Source organism: Propithecus coquereli, unplaced genomic scaffold (genome assembly GCF_000956105.1).
Source record: "Propithecus coquereli isolate 6110/MARCELLA unplaced genomic scaffold, Pcoq_1.0 Scaffold118, whole genome shotgun sequence".
In the NCBI taxonomy this organism is placed as follows: Eukaryota; Metazoa; Chordata; class Mammalia; order Primates; family Indriidae; genus Propithecus; species Propithecus coquereli.
In genome coordinates, this window is record NW_012135858.1 from 2,300,358 (window position 1) to 2,322,071 (window position 21,714).

Below are 21,714 nucleotides of genomic sequence, written 5' to 3' on the forward strand. Positions count from 1 at the left end.
GAGCCTAACCCCATGATAACAAGATTGCTTTAATTCATAATTTAAACTTCTAATATCAAAAAGTAACAGATTTTCCTATAAAACATCCTTTTGCTTATCTCTCCCCAAACTTACTCTCCGTCTACTACCCCCAAGGTCTCTTTGTTTTAGGTACCCTTGAAATTTGGGGTGGGGATGGGTGAGGAGGTACTTTTTCTTGAATATTGGAATAGTGATTTTGTTGTGTTTTCTTTCTTTCTTTTTTTTTTGGAGACAGAGTCTTGCTCTGTCGCCATGGCTAGAGTGCAGTGGTGTCATCATAGCTCACTGCAGCCTCAAACTCCTGGGCTCAAGCAATCCTCCTGCCTCAGCCTCCCAAGTAGCTGGAGCTACAGGCACATGCCACAACAACTGGCTAATTTTTTCTACTTTTAGTAGAGATGGGGGTCTAGCTCTTGCTGAGGCTGGTCTCAAACTACTGAGCTGGCCTCCCAGAGTGCTAGGATTACAGGCGTGAGCCACCGCACCCAGCCTATTGTGTTTTCGTGTCGATGACTTCAGGTTCTAATTTACCCTGTCAGATTTGGACAAAGAGACCTTGGGAAAAATAATCCCTGAACCTCTCCTTTAAGGATAATGATTTAAATTATGATCCAGTAGTGGTTTGGGCAATCGATTGTCAATGTACTTAAAAAAGAAAGTGTCACCATAACAGCTTTTTTTTTTTTTTTACCAATTTTTTTAATTATTGTTCTTTTGCTTTATCATGGTCTTTAACTGCTAACTATAGTAAACCATTTCCTGTAAGTTTGTGCTCTATGATATTACATATGTTTATAAATGACCGGGGATTGAGGTTCGTGTGGGGACTTCAGCTTTCAGTAGTGAACAACCTTGTTGCCCTCCACCTTTACACTGTCTGCAGTGCTTCTAGAATATTAGCATCACAATCTCCTGGAGGGGTTTTGCAGCCGGATTGCTGGGTCCTGCCCCCACAGTTTCTTATTCTGTAGGTCTGGTACAGGGACAGAAAATTTGCATTGCTAACAAGTTCTCAGGTGACCTTGCCGTCCCAGGAACCCCACTTTGAGAACCACTGCCTTAACAGACTTCTTCCTCCTGAATGCCCTTTCCTAAATCTCCTGTGTTTTCAAGAATGACACTGAGGGGAGACACGGAGGTTGAGGATTTATCAGATGTTTCCCGTTCCTGTTTCCATTGATTTACCATAATAGTGATATAAGTGCCAAAAACATTTTTCCTGACTGATAAAACTTGATGTTGTACTAAACTAACGCAAGAGGCAAAGCACAGAGGACAATAAGGAAAAAGGAGTCGGGAAACCCTCTGCCTTGTCTGAGTGCCTACAATTTTACTGATATGTCTATGAGAGTTTAAGTGCTACAAAAATGTCCTGTCACCAGCTGCTGTATTGGGAGCAGCCTCAGCCTTCTCAGTGTGATTCAAGCCCGTGCCTGTAACTTCTGTTCCATTATCTGTCAGGGGCTTGACATTCATAGACTAGTGGTAAAATGATGGTGGCCTCTCATCCTTTTGGGAACACCACAGTTCTCTCTTGCAGTCTGCAAGGGTTTCAGGGCAGGGGCCTAGCCTAGAAATGTGTGTCTTGCTCTAACTATGCTCAACTCCCTTTGGAAACATACTGCTTTCCATCTAACCTTATTGCCCAAATGGTTGGGTACCCTCAGCATCATCCAGAGTTTTCTGTTGTTCCGTTTCCTCTTTTCATAACTGTAATTCTTTTTTTTTTTCTTTTTGGCTTTTTGGACCCATTGGACTCGCATAGGTTTTGTACAAGGAAAATGTGGGGAAAGCCACCCCAACCCCTGTCACTCCAGAGATGCAGAGAGTCAAACGCAATCAAGAAAACATTAGCTCGGTATTGTCTTGAGAAACGAAAGTGCTTTTAATTTTGCAAAGTAACCCCTGCAGTTTGGCCTGCTCCTAACCCTATCCCGGGCTAAAAACAAACAAAATGCCAGTTACATTTGCATCTAAATATCGTACTACATGTACTTTTGCCATTAGCTATTTTTTAAGTTTTCTTCTTGAGAATTGATCTCACTAATAGTAACAGATTAAACATAGTGTTTTTGCCCAAAATTGCATTATATATAATAGTAAATATTGCTTCCTAGTGACTTTCGGGTACCACTTTGTATCTCACAGGTGTTATACAAAGAGAACCTGGGGAAAGCAACCCCCACACTCCTTACTCCCGAGATGGAAAGAGTCAAACGCAATCAAGAAAACTTTAGCTCGGTATTTCAGAGAGGAAAAATAAATCGTTAAAATTTTAACAAGACTGGCAAACATGGTTATACCACTAATTTATCTCACAGTGTTTCCAAAACTTTTGTGTCCCTTTTAAAATTCTTCCTTGTCCACTTAAAAACAACAACCCAACCCCACCAGCTCACACTGATTTTACTTCTTTCTCAATCTTTTGCTTCGTACTGTAACATTTTAATGGCTTTCTCTTCCTGAGGTGTTTCATATAGAGTGTGATATAATTGAGCCATAACACCAGCTAAATGATGATTTTTCTGAACTGGTTTTCTGCTCTCTGATACCCGGATGCTCTTTTGGCTCCTCTAGGTATTGTACAAAGAGAATATGAGAAAAGCAACTCCGACACCTGTTACTCCAGAGATGGAGAGAGCTAAGCGCAACCAGGAAAACATTAGCTCGGTATCTTCTAGGATTAAAAAGAAGTAGTGTAACAACTTGGAAAATAACATTTTAACATCATAAAAACATGCCTTTCTTATTCAACTGAAAAACACACTAAAATTTAGAAAGAGAAATGCAACATCTTGGAAAATAACATTTTAACACCATAAAAATATGCACTTTCTTATTCAACTGAAAATTTACACTAAAATTGACATAACTATGCTTTTAAATTCCAAATGATCATACTAAACATAACAAGTTAATTGCCCATGTTTTCTCTCCCCTTTTACTTTACTCGAGGTAGTTTTATATAACCAACTATAACAAATTTACTTCCTAACATCCTCAATCTTTTGCTCTTTAAGATATTTTATGAAATGGGTAATACTCTGAAATAGATGTCTTCTTTGGCTTTGATGTTCTGGGTTTTTAGTGTCTGGAGGACTTTGATTTCTATGTTAGCATACTGGTTTATGAAATCTGGACTTAACCTAAGAAAAATGATCACTTGTTTTAAAGGATGGTTCTTTCAAATTCCTTCAGTATCAGATTTGGTGCCAAATACCATCAAATATGCTGGTGCTGATGTTATAATTCCTAGCAGATCCAAGAGGCCATTTTCTTTCTTTTCCTTTCAAAATTATATGGTGCCCCTTATCCTTTGAAAGTGAAAGTTTTCAAATATCCTTTGAAAATGAAAGTTTCATTTTCAAAGTCAAAACGAGTCTTTTCTGCTTTGAGCCCTCCCCATCCTCAGGCCTGTCCACTGTTGGCCATCTGTCTCCCTGGGTCTTTTCTGCTGGCTCGAGCCTCCCTCTCCAGCTCCTTCCACCCCCACCTGTTGGAAAGGCTTTGAGGCTTCAGAATTAGGACAGCACCATAACCAGTATTCATTCGTGGTCTCTCCTCGATCAGGTTCTTTATTCTGATAGCTTCCGGAAACAAATACAAGGCAAAGCTGCCTATGTGTTGGATACCCCCGAGATGAGGCGGGTGAGGGAGACCCAACGGCACATCTCAACGGTGAGTCAGGGATTTTCTAGGATTGGTTGGCCAGCCCACTGGAACATGTACAAAGGGAAACGGTCACATCATCATATTTTCATAAAGTGAATTCATGACATTTCAGGTGAAATATCACGAAGACTTTGAGAAACAGAAGGGGTGCTTCACACCAGTGGTCACAGATCCCATCACTGAACGAGTAAAGAAGAACACGCAGGACTTCAGTGACATCAACTACCGAGGCATTCAAAGAAAAGTGGTAGAAATGGAACAAAAACGGAATGACCAGGATCAGGAAACTATCACAGGTAATTGAGCCTGGGTGGGTGGCTGGGTTGGGGGGAATCAACTTTGAGGAGAGTAGAACAAAAATGACATTATCTAAGTCAAGTCCAAGTATAAAGGACCTCAATCTGTTTTCATTAAATGTGCAGGAAAGCCCCTATTGTCTCACAGCTTGCAAAACTGACATCTTTTTCGCCTCATCTTTGTTCTCCTCTGAGCAGAAGACATGACCCCAAGCTGAATAAGAGTGATTCAATCCTCTGTGATTGCTTAAATTCATGCCTTGGTTTTCAATTTATTGGAAAAGTCCAAGAACACCTGATCATTGGTTTCCCTTTCAGGTTTACGTGTCTGGCGTACTAATCCTGGTTCAGTTTTTGACTACGATCCCGCAGAAGACAACATTCAATCCCGAAGCTTACACAAGATAAATGGTGCGTTATGCTGCAAAAGGCTTACTACACACACATCACCATTTAGTGGGCTAGAATCAATGACTTTTAGGCTCTGAATTTCTTTCCCTCCAGGATGTTCAATTTTCTGAGTTGCCCATTCAGCATAAAAAACAAAAACAAAAACAAAAAAAAACTCGACTAGTAGGCCAAACTCATTTTCTAGACAAGTTCAAGTTAGGAAAAGATTTCGTTTCATTGCCTCAGTGCATATCTCCTTCAGGCCCCGTTATTGTCATTTCTTTTTTTTTCCCCTAAAGAAAAAAAAGATAGTAAATCTTTCTATTGAAGCAATAATGAAAATAAAATACATAGTCAAAGAGAAGAAAATGAATTCGACTTTTAGGAACTTTCTGAGCTCTCTTGCATCAAGGATAATCATTCGTTCAATAAAACAGGCTGCACACCTTCTATTCATGTTAAAAAGTAGAATAATATGTAATGCCAGACCTCAAAGGATTTACACTCTAGTGTACAGATGAAGAGAGACAAGTAAATCCCATGCAATTTTAAAGGTCTGCCCACAGTATTGTGGGAATACGGAGAAAGACTATCTCAATTAATTTGGAAGTTAGGGAGGACTTTCTGGAAAAGTTGAAGATGGAGTTTGAATGTGAATATTACTGTCTATTCCTTTTGGTGAGCCAGGAAAATGGGCAGGGTGAAGGGAAGGAGTGGTAGTTACGGTCAGACGCTTGGATTTGAAACCTGGCCGTGCCACTTAACTGTTATTTATTTAGGCTCTCCTCTGTAATATCAGGAAGGCAGCCGTACAACAGAAGAGCTGTGAGGGTTTAATCCACAGAAAACTACTTAAAACTATGCTTGGTGAAAAATAACAATCACTGAGATTCCATTACTGTTAGCCATTACTACCACGGATATTTCATCTTTGCTACATCTCTCCCAATCACATCTCTCCCAGTCCAAGCTCAGCGCAAGGGCCGAGAGCATTCACGATCTGCCAGCGCTCTGAGCATCAGTGGGGGTGAAGAGAAGTCTGAGCATTCGGACCACCACCTCTCCACCTATAGCGACGGAGGCATCTTCTTCTCTGCAACCTCATCAGGTACAAGCAGATGGCACTGACTTTGGCAATCACAGCCAGCTAGCTCACTGACAGTGTAAGAGATGCTTTGAGTAAAAAATTTTTGATTCTTTCCTCTAATGAGAAAAGACTAGAATTGTGGAGGGTCACATGAAGTTAGATGCTTCATTTTCATTAATTTTATTAGATCCTCCCTTCTTGGAAATCATTCTTTCTAAGTTGGGGAAAAAGCCAACACTGCTCAGCCGCTAAACACAGCTAAAGGGTATCTAGCCACAATTTCTTCTTATAAACCATTTCCCCCTTCTTTTCAGCTTATAAACATGCAAAAACTACAGAACTCCCACAACAACGATCATCTTCAGTTGGTACACAACAGACAACGGTATCCTCTATCCCATCTCATCCATCTACTGCTGGAGTAAGTAAATAATAAAGAATTCACTCAAATCATTCTTACTTTTTGATATGTGCAAAAAAAAAATTATAGCCACTCTGGTAGCTATAATTTTTAACCAACCCTTCTATTTTATATAATGCTCTTTTACTATACATCTCATGTTAATGTTAATCACAAAACATGCATTACCAAATCCAAAATAATGAAAAATCATTATTCAATGATTAAAAAAACTAAAGCAAAACATCCGTTTTGGCTCATTGGTCTCACACGATCGTAAACTAAGCATGTGCCACTTGGAGTCAGCTACGCGCCCTGACGCGAGGCGCGCGGAGATGACGTCACGGGAAGCAGGTGGACGGTTATTTCGTGCCGTGCTTCGGGAGTCCTCCTTTCATCTTCGACTTGAGTCCCTATTGATAAGAAGAGCTACTGAGAAGGTCGTAATACCACAGTTCAGAAGAAAGAACCGCTAAGTAATAGAGAAAATGCCTCCTCTTGAAACGGATATAGTGGTGCAAACAGAAGAGGTAGAAAGGGTTGAGACTCGTATAATACAGAGTCTTAGAGACTTTCGCACAATGATAAAGAGGGTAATGTCAGAGCGCTTGGAAAGTATCAGGGAGTTGAGAGGGTTAACAGAAATGTGCAAGCTGGATTGGCCACAAAATCAAATTACGGAAGTAAATACAAAACAAGACAAAGTCTCACAGAACTTCTGCAGAGAAAAGGGGGAAAGAAATTAAGAAGAGAGGAGAAAAAGATCTAGAGGGTCGGTCCAGGAGATACAAACCACACACGGTAGGACTACCTGAAACAGAGGACAAAGCAAATGGAGCTCAAACAATAATTAAGGAACTAATTGAAGAAAATTTTCCAGAATTGAAGAATGAACTGGATCTACAAGTAGAAACGGCTCACAGGATACCTTTAAAATTTAATGAAAAGAAAGCAACACCTAGACATATCCTGGTGACATTTTTAAATTACAAGGATAAAGATAAAATTTTGCAAGTATCCAGACAGAGAAAGCAGGTTACCTATTTAGGGACAAAAGTCAGGCTGACCTCAGATTTTGCTCATGTAACTCTAAATGCCAGAAGACAATGGAACAATATCTACAGAGTTTTAAGGGAAAATAATTTTGAGCCAAGAATTACATACCCTGCCAAGTTATCATTTCTGTACGAAGGCAACTGGAATACATTCTCAGATATGCAGGGGTTAAGAAAGTACATCAACCAAGAACCTTCCTTGAAAATTTTGCTTTGTGATTTACTGCAGCCAAGAAAGAGCCAGAATTAAAATAACTCAAGTAGGGAGGCTGTTGTTTGAAAGAATTAATGGTAAACACTAAAACTAGTTAAGGAACATTAAGTTTAAATTGTTATAGAGTATTAAAACTAAATACAAAAATAGAAATGTAAGCTGGGTCTAAAATTTCAGTTTAGATAGATTTAAACTGTGAAAGGACATGCCAGATGTTCAATATATTGGTATATTGGACAAATACTGTTTTATTTTTAGCATGTAGTATTGTAGATAAAGACATGCATGCTCTTAAGCTAAATGTAAGTAAAATGAAAGGATTTTGTCACTCTAGACCAGACAGAATAAAAGCATTCTAAATGTAATCTGTCAAAATTGGAAAACAGTCAGTACAGGCTTTTCCCCCTTGTTTTTAATTATAAGGGGGAAAAAAGTGGCAAGTTTTCCATAATATTAATACTGGTTGGGGACAACGTAGATAAAACCTTGTAGTATGTACATGTTGCATGGGGAAAAACAATAGTTACTGCATCATATAGTAGTTCATGTGAGTAAATTTGACATTAAAATAAGTGTTAGGGACAAAAATAGAATATATACATTCCAATTTTTTGGATTACAGAGGAAATGGTAAGAAAGTAAGAAAATGTAGCAAAAGAAAAACAGTAAGGAAGCATTAAAATTAGCATATAAAATATTGAAAAATGTACAGATGAGTTATACTCACAAACTGGTTAAATATCCCTGTTAAAAAAATTGAAATTGGGTAAAAAATCAGTCTCTAACCTGGGATACCCACATTTGTATAAAACAAAGGATGAAAAGATTTAAAGATATAGAAACTATGGGTCATAGAAATGGAAATAGCAACATTTTTTATTGGACAGAATCCAAGCATATCACACAATGTTTTGTATAAAACATACAATACAGGATGTAACATTCAAGAGACTTTATGTGATAAATAACATGGCATTCATATGTAAAATAAATGTGCCATATCTTCATGTGGGTTGTAGTTTTATGTAAATCAATATACATGTATTTTAAAACATGTACATGTAAAATTAGTAAATTTTATGTACTTAAAATTCATTGAGTAATCCTTCGAATAAAGAGAATATATATAGCAAAAAAAAAAAAAAAGAATGTATATATGGGCCAGGTGCAGTGGCTCATGCCTGTAATTCCAGTACTTTGGAAGGCTGAGGTGGAGGATTGCTTGAGCCCAGCCTGGGCACCATAGCAAGACCCTGTCTGTACAAAAAATTTAAAAATTAGCTAGGCCTGGTGGCCCAGCTATCAAGAGGCTGAGGCAGGAAGATCACTTGAGCCCAAGAGTTCAAGGCTGCAGTGAGCTATGACTGTGCCACTGCACTCCAGCCTGGGCAACAGAGTGAGACCCTGTCTCTGAAGAAAAAAAAAGAATATGCACACACATACACATGCCATATCTTAGATCTCCCCTATTTATATTGAAAAAGGAAGCCAAATCATGTTCACAACTCACCTGGCTACTTTAAAATCCTTAGTTTAGGCTGGGGATGGTGGCTCACACCTGTAATCCTAGCACTTTGGGAGGCCGACGCAGGAGGATTGCATGAGGTCAAGAGTCCAAGGCTAACCTGAGCAAGAGTGATACCCTGTATCTACTAAAAATAGAAAACTAGCCAGGCATCATGGCATGCATCTGTAGTCCCAGCTAATCGGGAGGCTGAGGCAGGAGGACCACTTGAGCCCAAAGTGGCTGCACCATTTTACATTCCTACCAGCAGTTGATGACAGATCTAATTTCTCCACATCCTTTCTAACACCAGTTATTGTCTGTGTTTTTATTTACCACCATTCTGGCATGTGCAAAGTGGACCTCGTTGTGGTTTTGATTTGCATTTTCCTCATGACTAATGATGTTGAGCATCTTTTCATGGGCTTATTGGGTGGTTATTTGTATATCATCTTTGAAGAACTGTCTATTCATCCTTTGCCTTTTTTTTTTTTGGTGTTGAGTTGTAGGAGTTGTTTGTATATTCTAGATATTAATTCCTTATCATATATATGATATACAAATAGTTTCTCCTGGCCGGGCGCAGTGGCTCACGCCTGTAATCCTAGCCGAGGTGGCCGAGGCGCGCGGATCGTTTGAGCTCAGGACCAGCCTGAGCAAGAGCGAGATCTCGTCTCTACTGAAAAAAAAACAGAAAGAAATTAGCTGGACAACTAAAAATATATAGAAAAATTAGCCGGGCATGGTGGCGCATGCTTATAGTCCCGGCTACGTGGGAGGCTGAGGCAGAAGGAGTTTGAGGTTGTTGTGAGCTAGGCTGACACCACAGCACTCTAGCCGGGGCAACAGAGTGAGACTCTGTCTCAAAAAAAAAAAAAAAATAGTTTCTCCTATTTTGTGCATTCTTTTTACTTTCTTGGTGGTGGCTGCATATTCTCTTTCGTGCAACTTAGGTTTGTGGAGCAAGTCATGAGGGATCTTACAATTGTGTTTGGGTTAATCGTTGCAAATCCAATATATAATGTTTTTCCCTCTTTTCCATCCTCATGAATAGAAAATCTTCCGTGCCATGTACGACTATATGGCTGCAGATGCCGATGAGGTGTCCTTCAAAGATGGAGATGCTATCATAAACGTCCAGGCTATTGACGAAGGCTGGATGTACGGCACCGTGCAGAGGACTGGCAGGACCGGCATGCTCCCAGCCAACTATGTTGAAGCTATTTAGGCATTTCGGAGCATCACACCTGTGTGCAGGACCTACAGATCCTGCAGTTGATATTTCAGTTTAGACTCTCCACTCTTACACAAGTTCTCAAACTGCCTCTGGTTATTCGGTGTCACTATGATTTATGGTAGTACCATCCTTCTTCCTTTAGGTTTTAAAGTAAGTTTAATTTCGGAATAGACATTTTAAACGATTCTGCAATGTTATATTATTGCTTTATCAACCCAGAATCTTTCTCTGTCATAAAAATGTTTAACATTATTTCTCTACTGAAACAGAGATTCTGAACATACCAAACACATTAAAGGACAAATGGCAGAGATACTCACTTTTTCCTTGCTTACTGCTTGCTAATGCTTGTATTTCTAATCCAATTTTGAAATTATAAAGCTGATAGTCAATATAAACTGGCGATAAACTGGTAACTAATAAAATCTATAATTCTGCAACATACTCTGCTGATGGAATGAGCATTATTTTTTAATGGTTTTAAGATCTACCAATAAAAACATTCATTAAAGCAAATCCTTTACAAGCACTATAAAAAGTATCTAAATTTTTAAAAAGTGTCCTGTTAAAAATGCACAAGAGAAGACATTCTCAAAACTCTATCCATACTTGCATTCAGCAAGCCTCCCTTATAGCTTTAGGAACAGCAGTGGGATCAGGAGATCTTTTCCATCTGCATCTGGTGGGCTGGCAGTATGTGGCAAAGGCAAAGGGTGGAGACACACCAGTAATGGCTTAATGCTAGTTTACAGGATACTTTGCCAAAAGCAAAAGATCCGTCCCTGTAACTTTAGAGCTATAGCAATGCTACTGTCTCAAGCTTTTTAATGTGTCTCTGAGACTCACAGGGAGTGCTCTAGTGAAGAGAGTGCACACACTTGTGAATGATTAGGGGTACACCTGTCTGCCAGGCACTGTGCTAGATGCTGGGGTTCTAGTGATGAACAAGAGACAAGTTGGCGTCCTTAGGGAGTCTTGGAGTCCCAAGAAAATGCAGACCACGCTTCAGCATGCTGATGGTGGGAGAGACTGCCACTCACTCCAGCAGTGGGGGGAGGGGCGGAACCTGCAGCCTTAAGGCCACATGTGGCCCTCTAGGTCCTTAAGTGCGGCCTTTTGACTGAAACCAAATTTCATTTTTTTTAGACTAGTCAAGTGCAGTAGTGAGAAGGGGGGAAAGTAGTAGAACAAGGAGTTCAATCCGTAACTGACTGTGAACGATCAAGTGAGATAACTCACTACCTTCGGACAAGCCACTGAATCCAAATTTTACACAACAAATCCTTTTATTAAAAGAGGTGCAGCAGAGAAGGATGAAGCTTTTCTTGCCTACTTTGGTGCTTAAAAAAGAACCATCTTGAAATCAGAAGGTGGCAGGTTCCACATTTCTGTGTAGCTGATCGGATTCCCTCCCACCCCCACCCCCACCCCCAACTTTTGGAACACCTAAAACCATACGCTGTCTCAGCTACAATGGACGGGTTAGTTTTTAATTTCCTATTTACTTTCAGGGTCTGCCAAGCACACTTTGCAGTTGCTATTACAAACAAAACAAAAAGATAACAACTTTTTTCTCTTAACCCTAGATTTCTCTTTAAAGTTTGGAAAATTTTAAACATACATTTGGCACTCTGAATCCTTGCGTTCCATGTCCATGGATTTAACCAAGTGCGTATCAAAAACATTCAGAAAAAAAATGGATGGTTGTGTCTATATTGAATAGGCACCGACTTTTTCTTATTGTTATTCCCTAAACAATACAGTATAACAGCTACAATATTTACATAGCATTTACATTGTATTAGATATTGTAAGTAATCCAGAGATTATTTAAATTGTACAAGAGGATGTACACAGGTACTATACAAATACTATGACATTTTATTAGGGACTTGAGCATCTGTGAATTTTGGTATCCACGAGGTTGGTGGTGGGGCCCTGGAACCAATCTCTCATGAATACCAAGGGACGACTGCACATACAAGTCTAGAATCTTCCACTACCTCAAAAATTATCAACTCATGGTTAATCTTATTTCCTCTCCATCCCCCAAATACTCTCGTCTCATTAACTTAAAAGTGAAATCTATTAGTTGCATTTGTGTGCTTCTCAAAAGACTCTTAAAACGTTAATCACAACAAAATTAACACAACTTAAAAACTGGCAATCAAAATCTAGTGTTCGAATTTTCCTGTTCATCTAATTTTTCCAGCTATCTGCTTGTGTCTGCATTTTTGTCAGCCCAATGGTACTGGGAAAGTTCTTTGTAAATATCTCCACCACCACAGACTCACAGGACTGTAAGGCTGCAAGGAGCCTCAGTGACCAGATAGTCAATCCATCTCAAGAGGTTATAAAAGGGAGAAGTTACGTCTATAGGGTACACCTGAGCAAAATCTCACACTCAAACGTGTTATGAGTTGTATTGTGTTCTCACAAAAATCATGTTTAAGCCTTAACTCCCAGTGCCTCAGAATGTTGACCCGATTTGGAAATGGGGTTGTTACAGATGCTATCAGTTAAGATGAGGTCATTATGGTGAGCCCTCACCCAACAGACTTGGTGTCTTTAGAAAAAGAAGAAATTTGGACAAACAGGCAAACAGGAAGAAAATTAACGTGAAGATGAGGACAGATTGGGTCTTGCTTCTACATGCCAGAAATGTCAATATTACCAGCAAACTACCAGAAAGCTAGCTAGGGGAGATGCATGGAACAGATTCTTCCTCACAACCAGCCCTTAGAAGGAATCAACCCTGCTGATACCCTATCTCAAGACTTACGGCACCCAGAAATGAGACAGGACAGTTCTGTTGTTTAAATTACTTGGTTTGTGGTACTCTCTGATAGCAGTCCTAGTAAACTAATACAGTATCTTCCAACACTCAGTTTACCTCCTTTTAAAATTATAAAGCTTTTCCTTAGCTGTCACCAAGGTGCTTGCTCAGCCCTTCTGAGGCAGCTAAGCCATACTGAGGTGAGTAAGACCTTCACTTCATCTGGAGATCAGCCTACACCAAGGCCTCCATCTCCAAGCTAGCCTGCACCTCTTCGGCCCTCCTTCCGCAAGGTGATGTGACTGTTATGGAGGATAATGTCCCATTAAAGCAGGTGGTTTAAATGTTGACCCTTTTTGGCCTAGGTTGTTTGCGAAGGCCCCGGCCAATCACGTTGGGAGCCTTCTGTACAATGTAGGTGCTGGTGGACCTGTGCCAGCGTGAAACCAGCCTGAAAACCCCATCTCTACAAAAAATAGAAAAATTAGCTGGGCATGGTGGCGTGCACCTGTAGTCCCAGCTACCCAGGAGGCTGAGGCAGGATAGCTTGAGTCCAGGAGTTTGAGGTTGCTGTGAGCTATGACGCCATTGCACTCAAGCCTGGGCAACAGACAAACCCCATCTCTAAAGTCTGTGGAACCCATAAAACCATGAATAAATCAGAGAACCTCTACGGTTAAAAAGTGGGCCATAAAAGGGGCAAAAGAATATGAATAGTGTTTGTGGAGGGATACAATGTTCACTTCATGTTGGTATTTGAATTATGCTATTCATACTAATTTCAGGTCTCACTAAAATAACAAACGAAACCCTCCAAATGTAGCAAATAAAAACAAGCACCAGAAATTCATTTTTATAGTTTTATTTTTTCAGGTAAAAGTGCATTTCTTAAAAAGTGTTTCAATATCCAGTTTCATTTGGCAAGTGGTAACAGTCAACTCTCAATGGTTCATGAAAGGTTTTATTACGGATCATACATAGATTCTCCTGCCCTCGACATAGTCATAGTGAACCAGAAATACTACACGTAAGTGTAGGTCTGCTTCAAACATTATATAAAGCATTACACGATCAAATAAAACTGCACCATTATGTCACATCTACTAGTGCAGATAAGTGAGGAATGAACGGGTACTTCTTAAGTTTCAACTTAAATCATTTTTAAGACTTATCAAATATAAATATTTTGTGAATGTAAAACTAGGCTCTCTTAGGAAGAGTTAACCAAGTGACGGGTTCAAAAATATTATAGGGTTAATAAATGACTGATTTGGCTTCTATCAGTCTTTTTCTAAGTGCATATCAGTCAGGTCTATCCACAGGAGGTAGTGTGAAGATAGGCTGAAAACTGATAACTCATCAGCTCAGAAAGCAAACTCCCATACCCCAATTTATTTCACAGTTCTGATTTAACCTATTAGTTCCAGATGCTTTTCCCTCAGACCATCAAGGTTCCTTAATAACATGGCAAATAATGTAACTATAGTTTGAGAGTTTAGGTAGGAGAAAGAAGTGTACTTAGAAAGTACTAGCATCTCCTGTACATATGTATTTGAGCAATAGTAGAAGAAATAAATGAAATCAGGGGAACACATTTTCTCAAATAAAATCTAATAGGGATTAACAAATTAAGCAATCAAGATGCCATCCGCCAGCAAGAAGCAAAACACCAAACTGACTACATGCCAAGTATAAGCAAAATCATCCTCTGTAACAGGGATTGACAAACTTTGTAAATATTTTAGGTCTTGCAGGCCACACAGTCTCTTTCATACTACTGCACTCAGCCATTGTAGCAGGAAAGCAGCCAAAGATAATATGCAAATGAGCATGGCTGTGTTCATGGGTAGCACAAAAAACAGGTAGTCTGCGGACCCCTGCTCTGTAGAAAAACCTTACTAGTTAACACTGCTTCAGTTTCTATACTCAAAACTGATTCTGCTCTTAATGTCATTTCCTTTCAGAAAAGTCCTATTCTATAAAAATAAATTCTTTAGGCACTTGTTAACTATTCAATTAGTATCAAAATAGTTGTTATACTATATTCTATTTTCAGTTCCATGAGACTTTATTTTGACTTCCTAGTTATATGTCCTTCATCCATTTAAGAAACAAAATTGCCCTTTAATGGAAATTATTAACTGCTTTGGAAGAAGCAGAGTATTAAGTTAATAATGTATATTTTTAATAATCACCCAGGGTATCTGTGAACACCAATTATGGTACTGTGTTATGTATAGAAAAGCTCTCAGGGACCACTGGCTATCAGCTATTTTCAAAGTGTATAGGACTGCTTGTCCCTATACTAAATGGACCGTGCATTATTAAGATTTCAGATCAATATGCCTTTCCTCTTCATCTTATTACTTCTCAGTGTATCACTTCCTATCAGCATATAAACTTGCTGTCTAGTAAACTTAACTTTTATCCACTATTATAAATAGGCACACTGTGGCCAAAGTAACATTTCCTCTGAGTACAAAAGTGACATAGATTTTTTTTCTTACTTATGACCATCAACAACTGAAAATATGCCTTCAATTTCACAGTCTCAGGTAAGGGGTGGGGTTATCTTTTATTCTAATGGTATTTTCCAGGGGAGTAAGCATTTACAGCTGACTATATGTCATGTTTGGTTTTTTAATTATTCTTTGGAGAGAAAAAGGTTTAGTATAGAGGAAAAAAATGGTGAAGACACTGGAAACTTTAACATTCTACTTCAAGAACTGAGTAAATTCTCCTAATTCTGTTAGTCTACTATATTAAATATCTACAGATCTTCAATCCTGAATGACTCAGATTTTAATGGCTACTTTTAAAAAGCAATATATAAAGCCTGGCACATAACAGACATATTAACTGGACCATCAGAAATCACAAAACCCAATTTGTTTTATAGATCAAGCTATCAATAAATTTTGATAAGCCAATTTTTAAAACCCATTACTTAACTTTTAGCTAATTTTCTTTAGTGCTTTGAATGAAGGCAGTTCTTACAAAATATTTAAATATGCGAGGAAATTGAACATCTTGAGAATTCCAAGAAAATCTCACTTTTAGAGAATCATTCAACTCTATCTTTCAAACTCCACTTTGCAATGAAACAGGAATTTTCAACCATCTAACTTCACAGTAAACTAAGTCACCAGAGGTCTTCAGTAAAATGACAAGGCATGTCTGTCTAATACGACTTCTTCGTTATGGCACTACTAATTTAACTGCCAAATTAATCTTGGAGTAGTGTTATGTTTTCAATGTTTATTAATAAAATAATGGAAGATCCATAATAGAAGGCAAGATTTAGAGACTGAATGTATTTCTAAATATTTGAAAATCTACTTTCATATTAACAAAAATTGAGAACATAATCCACAAATATTCACGAGAAAGCACTTTAATCTGCTTTAGTAATAAGGTTCCTTATTACATGAAATCCTTAACTGTCTATTTAAAAAAATACATCTTCCATACTTTAAAATTTTTGAACTTTAGTTTGAAGACTTCAAGATCAGTCTGTATCCCCAATTCATAAGCTTGAAAAAGTTATAAAAGTCTAGCTTTTATCATTTGTGGCAATAATTCTAAGTATTTAAATCTGCCTGGGTTATCAAAACCTAATTCACAGCCTAAAGCCTCTTAGGACTATCTACTTACTACAAGTGTAGTCCACAGACATTATAGCAGAATGAGATGAAAGGCCTTTCTTACTGAATTAAAGTTAGAGGGAATGGCTTTAAGGGAAAATACTAGCTCATTTATACTTTCTCTAAAATTTAGACTAAGACAGCTTTTTAAATAACACTTATTTTTAATTATTTTCATTCTTGTACCTTAAGAAAAAAACAACTCACCTATATATTTATGTTCCCTCAATTTTGTTTCTTGCCCTGCCACTTATTGACATTTTTATGATGCTTAAACATGTAATAGAATCCCTGACTACCTTCAACCTGTATAGAAAAAAAGAATCCATGAGCAATGTCAGAATTGATCAAAATGTTCAGATTTAAATCCTATTTTTTGACTGTGTTATGCAATAACGTTATTTACCCTGACTCATCCTATACTATTTGGAATTAGAGAAAGGCTCTATACCATTCAACAATGGCTTTCAAACGTGTTCAAATGGCAGAGCATCTTTAATAATAATCTCGCTGGGCTGGGCGTGGTGCCTCACGCCTGTAATCCTAGCACTCTGGGAGGCTGAGGTGGAAGGATTGCTTGAGCTCAGGAGTTCGAGACCAGCCTTAGTGAGACCCCGTCTCTACTATAAACAGAAAGAAATTAGCCAAACAACTAAAAATAGAAAAAATTAGCCAGGCACGGTGGCGCATGCCTGCAGTCCCAGCTACTCGGGAGGGTGAGGCAGGAGGATCACTTGAGCCCGGGAGTTTGAGGTTGCTGTGAGCTAGGCTGATGCCATGGCACTCTAGCCCAGGCAAGGCAGTGAGACTCTGTCTCCAAAAAAAAAAAAAAACAACTCACTGAAATAATACTGAAAATTTAAATCCACTATGAAACTTAAAATAGATTTCACAGATATGAAAAATTATACTACACTTCTACATGCCCCTAGATTTTTAAAAGATGCATAAAATAATTAACATGTTAAGTGTTCTTAGTTATATTTGCCATGTGTTTTATTAACCATTAGAAAAAATTTGAAAAATCAGGCTCCATTTTAATACTGAAACAACACAGTGGAACTGATCAAGGAATATTAATGTTTTGCTATTCAGGGGGAAAGCTGCAGAAAATTTTAAGGCAAGAATATTGAAAATAAAGTACTTTAAATATACGCTTATAACCACAGCAATAATGAAGATTTAGCAAGCTGGTCTATGTCGTCAAATAATGTATTTAAATACAATCTTGCTGAAATACAATGTTTTTTTTAAATTAATGCGTGTGCTTATACCAAATTCAGTGATTTGAGTAAACAGTAATCATTTTGGTCACATTTTCTGCTGTACTGTTCAGCTTTACAAGAACATCCTTCAACCTGTAAATAAGTTTAGTTCACAAAAATGTTAAGGCATGTAGTCATGAAACAAGCTATAATTTTAACTCTAAACTCTGTAAAAGTACCCCGTCCCCTGCCCTCAAACACACATACCCCTTTTCTTGTTCACACCTGTTCCCTAAAAACTCATGTGCCTTTGTACTATGAAATATAATTTGGGAAATAAATGACAAACAATGTAAACCACAATTATAATTGTTTTTAAAAAATCAGTATTTTTCATTAGTTATTTCTTCAAGCTATAATCCTTAGTTCAATGATCCCATAATTTCTTTAGAAAGCCATCTTGGTATATGAATATCATACTTAAAACGACTCAAAAATATTTGTAATGGTGATGGACGTACGATTACGAAAATGATGCTAACACTCCTGCTGAATATAGGAGAGGTAACTAGGCACCAAGATGAAACTTTCTATGACTTGCTATAGAAATGTGTGCCTTTCTAAGTAGGAATTAGGTTCTGAATAAAGTGAAAACTGAGATCATTCACTCATTCTATTCACAGAACAAGTGAAATATATTCTCAGTTAAAAAGATGAAACAAATATGGGAAGTCAGGCACTAATATTAGCTGGTAAAATTTACAAATATTTTAATTACATATACCCTAATTTTTAAAAACAAAACATACATATATAAAAAAAGAACAGTTTCAAATTTCTTCCAAGGTTGCTTTTAAGTATAGGTGAAAAAAAGCAGGTAAATTCTAGATTTCTTATTGTCCAATTTGCAATGAAAATATTCAAACTAACATTCCACTAAGAAGAAATGTAACGAGGCATACTTTCTAGTGGCTGATACCCTCTTCCAAACCAAAAGAAAAAAGGTAAGGGTATGAATAGCAAGGTTGTTGTGTAACTTTTTCTCACTTGTGTAACTTTAGTCATTCTGGATACTTTTAGAAAATTAACTCATGTTTTAACTGACTATTAACTAAGTATAAAACTATTTGTTGTTTTATTTGTAGATACAGAAATCTACAAATATCTGCAGCAAGCCCATGAAGCACTTGTACTGTCCATATTGATACCTCAGTATTTAATATATACAAAATGTTTCTATCAAACAAAACTATTCACAAGAAGCTGAAGAAAAATCCATGCGATTAACAAAGACTGAATTTTATAAATTAAAAACATGGTCATCTATACATAATGTACAGTCATGCATTTATAACGAAAACTGTGTGTCTCTAAGAATAAATTTTCACAGGCAAATGCTGTTGCACAAATATTTGCTAATGCAAACGAATGGAATCTTAGTAAATTCTGCACTAACATTTTAACCCCCAGAAGTTGAAACTTTAGGCATTTTTCTCAAAAGCTGTCCAAAAAGTTGACATCTCTGGGGAAAGTTCCAATTCTTTTGCGTCTTGTTCAGGGTGTCTTACCAAGAATAAATTTCCTAAACCTCAGGCACAACAAAAATGAATTTAAAAAAAAAAAAATCAAATATAAACACCTTTATCAGTTCAGCAAAAATTCAAATAAAAATTTTCAACTTTAAAGTATTTTATATTACATGTTTCACCAGAATATGCATGAGTTTAAGAAAGTGTGAAATAAAACGTATGCTTCTGTTTCTAGTTTTTGCTTTCACATCTCTGTAAGATAATTAAATTTCTTGAAAAACTACGCATAGCAGCCAAGAAAATACATTATATAGGGGGTGGGGGAAGATCTTACATAATGAACTTACAAAATTGAACTTACATAATAAGTCATTGTCCTTCAGAGTTTGAAATGCTATCAACTTTGCAAACAGTCTCTTTGAAATTGTGCTACATTTCAGAACTTGTTTTATCAATCAAGAAAATCCAGTGATGTTTAAAAAAAACTTCAATTTCCTCTTAAAATACTAAATAGAATTTTCATGGGCTGGTGACCTCCAACGTGACTGTAGATTTTTTATTATAGAGTTTGCCATACTACCCAGTTTCTCATGCATTTCAAATAGCTGGCTTCCTGAATAATTATGGAGATCTTCTGAATCCAGCTGAAGAGCGAGAGCACTGATCTGTGCCACAAGATTTTTAGATAATGGAGTTTCTAAATTAACAGGATCAATCAAATCTAAAAGAGAAAAAAAACCAATTAAATCTATACTAGAAAAAAATTCAATTGTTTACATCATCTTTTAAGTTAACAAAAAGTTTAAGTCCCTAGGTTTCAAACTGAGAGAGCCAGCTAAGGCTCTCCTGTTCTTCAAGGGAACAAGGCAATAGAAAAATCTACCATAGCTTATTATTCTGTGCTATTAAAGAAATATCCTTATTTCAAAACTTTATGGACTAGAAGCTAACAAGAAGAGAAAAACAATTAGACACACTTGAAGTTAAATCAGTTATTTTTCATACACTTGGCATCAAGCACAAAAAAGCCCTATCCTATTAACAAGGCATGATCAAATGAAACTAAAAGCATAACAAAACATGTAAGAAAGTCAGCTATCCCCCTTTGCTAAAATATACCTGAGGCAAGTCTTTCTTCATCAGGAGACAGAGATTTATTTTCGATTCCATTTACTGTTTTTTCAGAAATATCAAAAACTGGAATTTCTTCTAGTCCACGAGACTTCACCTTGATTATACAGAGTAGTAAAAATGAATGAATGAATAAATAAATAAATAAATGCTGAAAACCAACAAATCGAAATTTACTTAATGGGAGTAACAGTATAGAAACTGGAAAAGAACATGTGTGGAACACATGTTCCACCACTTAACTTACCTAATATTGCTAAGAAACTATGTTCTATTAACTACACAAAAAACAGCATTATGAAGCACTTCCTCAAAGAAAGGGTTAGAAATTTACAGTATGCCATAATGGCTTTCTCACGAAAAACAGCCATGGTAACTGAGAAAATTACATTATATACTTCCCAGGTTCAAGAATGTGGAGGAAAAAAATTGCAGCAGAAAACGTAAATAATATATGAATCTTTTAAAAAGAATATAATTTTCACAGAAATTCCTAAAGCCTATGGACCAGTGATTGAGAAAACACTACATTCAGAAAGTTAGTTGCCATATGACTTAGCAATTTTACTTCTAGGTATATACCCAAGAGAAATGAAAACATATGTCCACAAAACTTGTATACAAATGTTTGTAACAGCATTATTCTTAATGGCAAACGGTGGAAACAAGCCAAATGTTCATCAGCTAATAAAGGCATAAATAAAATGCAGTATATCCATACAATGGAATATATTCATTCTTAAAAAGGAAGGAAATTCTGACATGCTACAACATGGATAAACATTGAAAACACTATGCTAAGTGAAAGAAGCCAGTCACAAAAGATCACAGGTTGTATGGCCCCACTTTTTATAAAATGTCCACAACAGGCAAATCCAAACAGAAAGTACATTAGTGATTTCCTATGGCTGAGGGGGTGAGATGAGGAGTGAGAGCTAATGGGGTCAGAGTTTCTTCTTTGTGTGACAAAAATAATGTTCCAAAACTAGATCATGGGGAGGATTGTGTAATTGTGTGAATATACTAAAGACCATTTAAAATTGTATACTTATAGGTAGGTGAATTTTATAATATGTGAATTATATCTTAATAAAGCTATTAAACACACACACACAATTTTCCCAGGGCTCATGGAAACTGAATGAGAAAATAATTCAGAAACTAAACTCTTGATCTACAAGACTGAAAATTACTAGTATAGTTTTTGGTTTATGAGCAACTGGTTAACAGATGTTTTTTGAAGACCACAAAAAAACTAATACAAAATCAAGGACTTTCAAGAATACAGATGTCTTCAGTAGCTGGCAAAATCCAGCTTAACAAAATTCTATTATAGAACACTGTTTTCCACCCTTAACATACTCTATTTTTCATTAGTTCATGACTTCCAATACAGGTTGAATATACCTAATCCAAAAATTCAAAATCCAAAATTCAAAACTTTAACACTTTTGACATAATTCCCAAAGGAAATGCTCACTGGAATACTTTGGATTTCTGGATTAGGGAGGCTCAACCCATTAAGTAACTGTATGATGCAAATATTGCAAAGT

At 37.1% G+C, this 21,714-nt stretch overlaps 2 protein-coding genes across 3 annotated transcripts in view; one reads left to right on the plus strand and one right to left on the minus strand.

Annotated features, from left to right (window-relative positions):
* Positions 1 to 10,314, plus strand: part of NEB (nebulin) — a 207,647-nt gene extending 197,333 nt beyond the window's left edge. Inside the window, 9 exon segments of the mRNA XM_012659396.1 lie at positions 1,787 to 1,879; positions 2,170 to 2,262; positions 2,599 to 2,691; positions 3,592 to 3,699; positions 3,806 to 3,989; positions 4,308 to 4,400; positions 5,344 to 5,487; positions 5,781 to 5,887; positions 9,694 to 10,314. Coding sequence (XP_012514850.1) covers positions 1,787 to 1,879; positions 2,170 to 2,262; positions 2,599 to 2,691; positions 3,592 to 3,699; positions 3,806 to 3,989; positions 4,308 to 4,400; positions 5,344 to 5,487; positions 5,781 to 5,887; positions 9,694 to 9,867 — 1,089 coding nt within the window. The 3' untranslated portion in view covers positions 9,868 to 10,314.
* Positions 10,315 to 17,263: 6,949 nt separating this feature from the next.
* Positions 17,264 to 21,714, minus strand: part of RIF1 (replication timing regulatory factor 1) — a 60,131-nt gene continuing 55,680 nt past the window's right edge. Inside the window, exons 33-34 of one of the 2 annotated variants that reach the window (XM_012659415.1) lie at positions 20,150 to 20,258; positions 17,264 to 19,751 (exon numbers count right to left, since the gene is read on the minus strand). In XM_012659415.1, coding sequence (XP_012514869.1) covers positions 19,537 to 19,751; positions 20,150 to 20,258 — 324 coding nt within the window. In that variant the 3' untranslated portion in view covers positions 17,264 to 19,536. The remainder of the gene's footprint in view (positions 19,752 to 20,149; positions 20,259 to 21,714) is intronic. The other variant, XM_012659407.1, reaches the window with a different exon arrangement.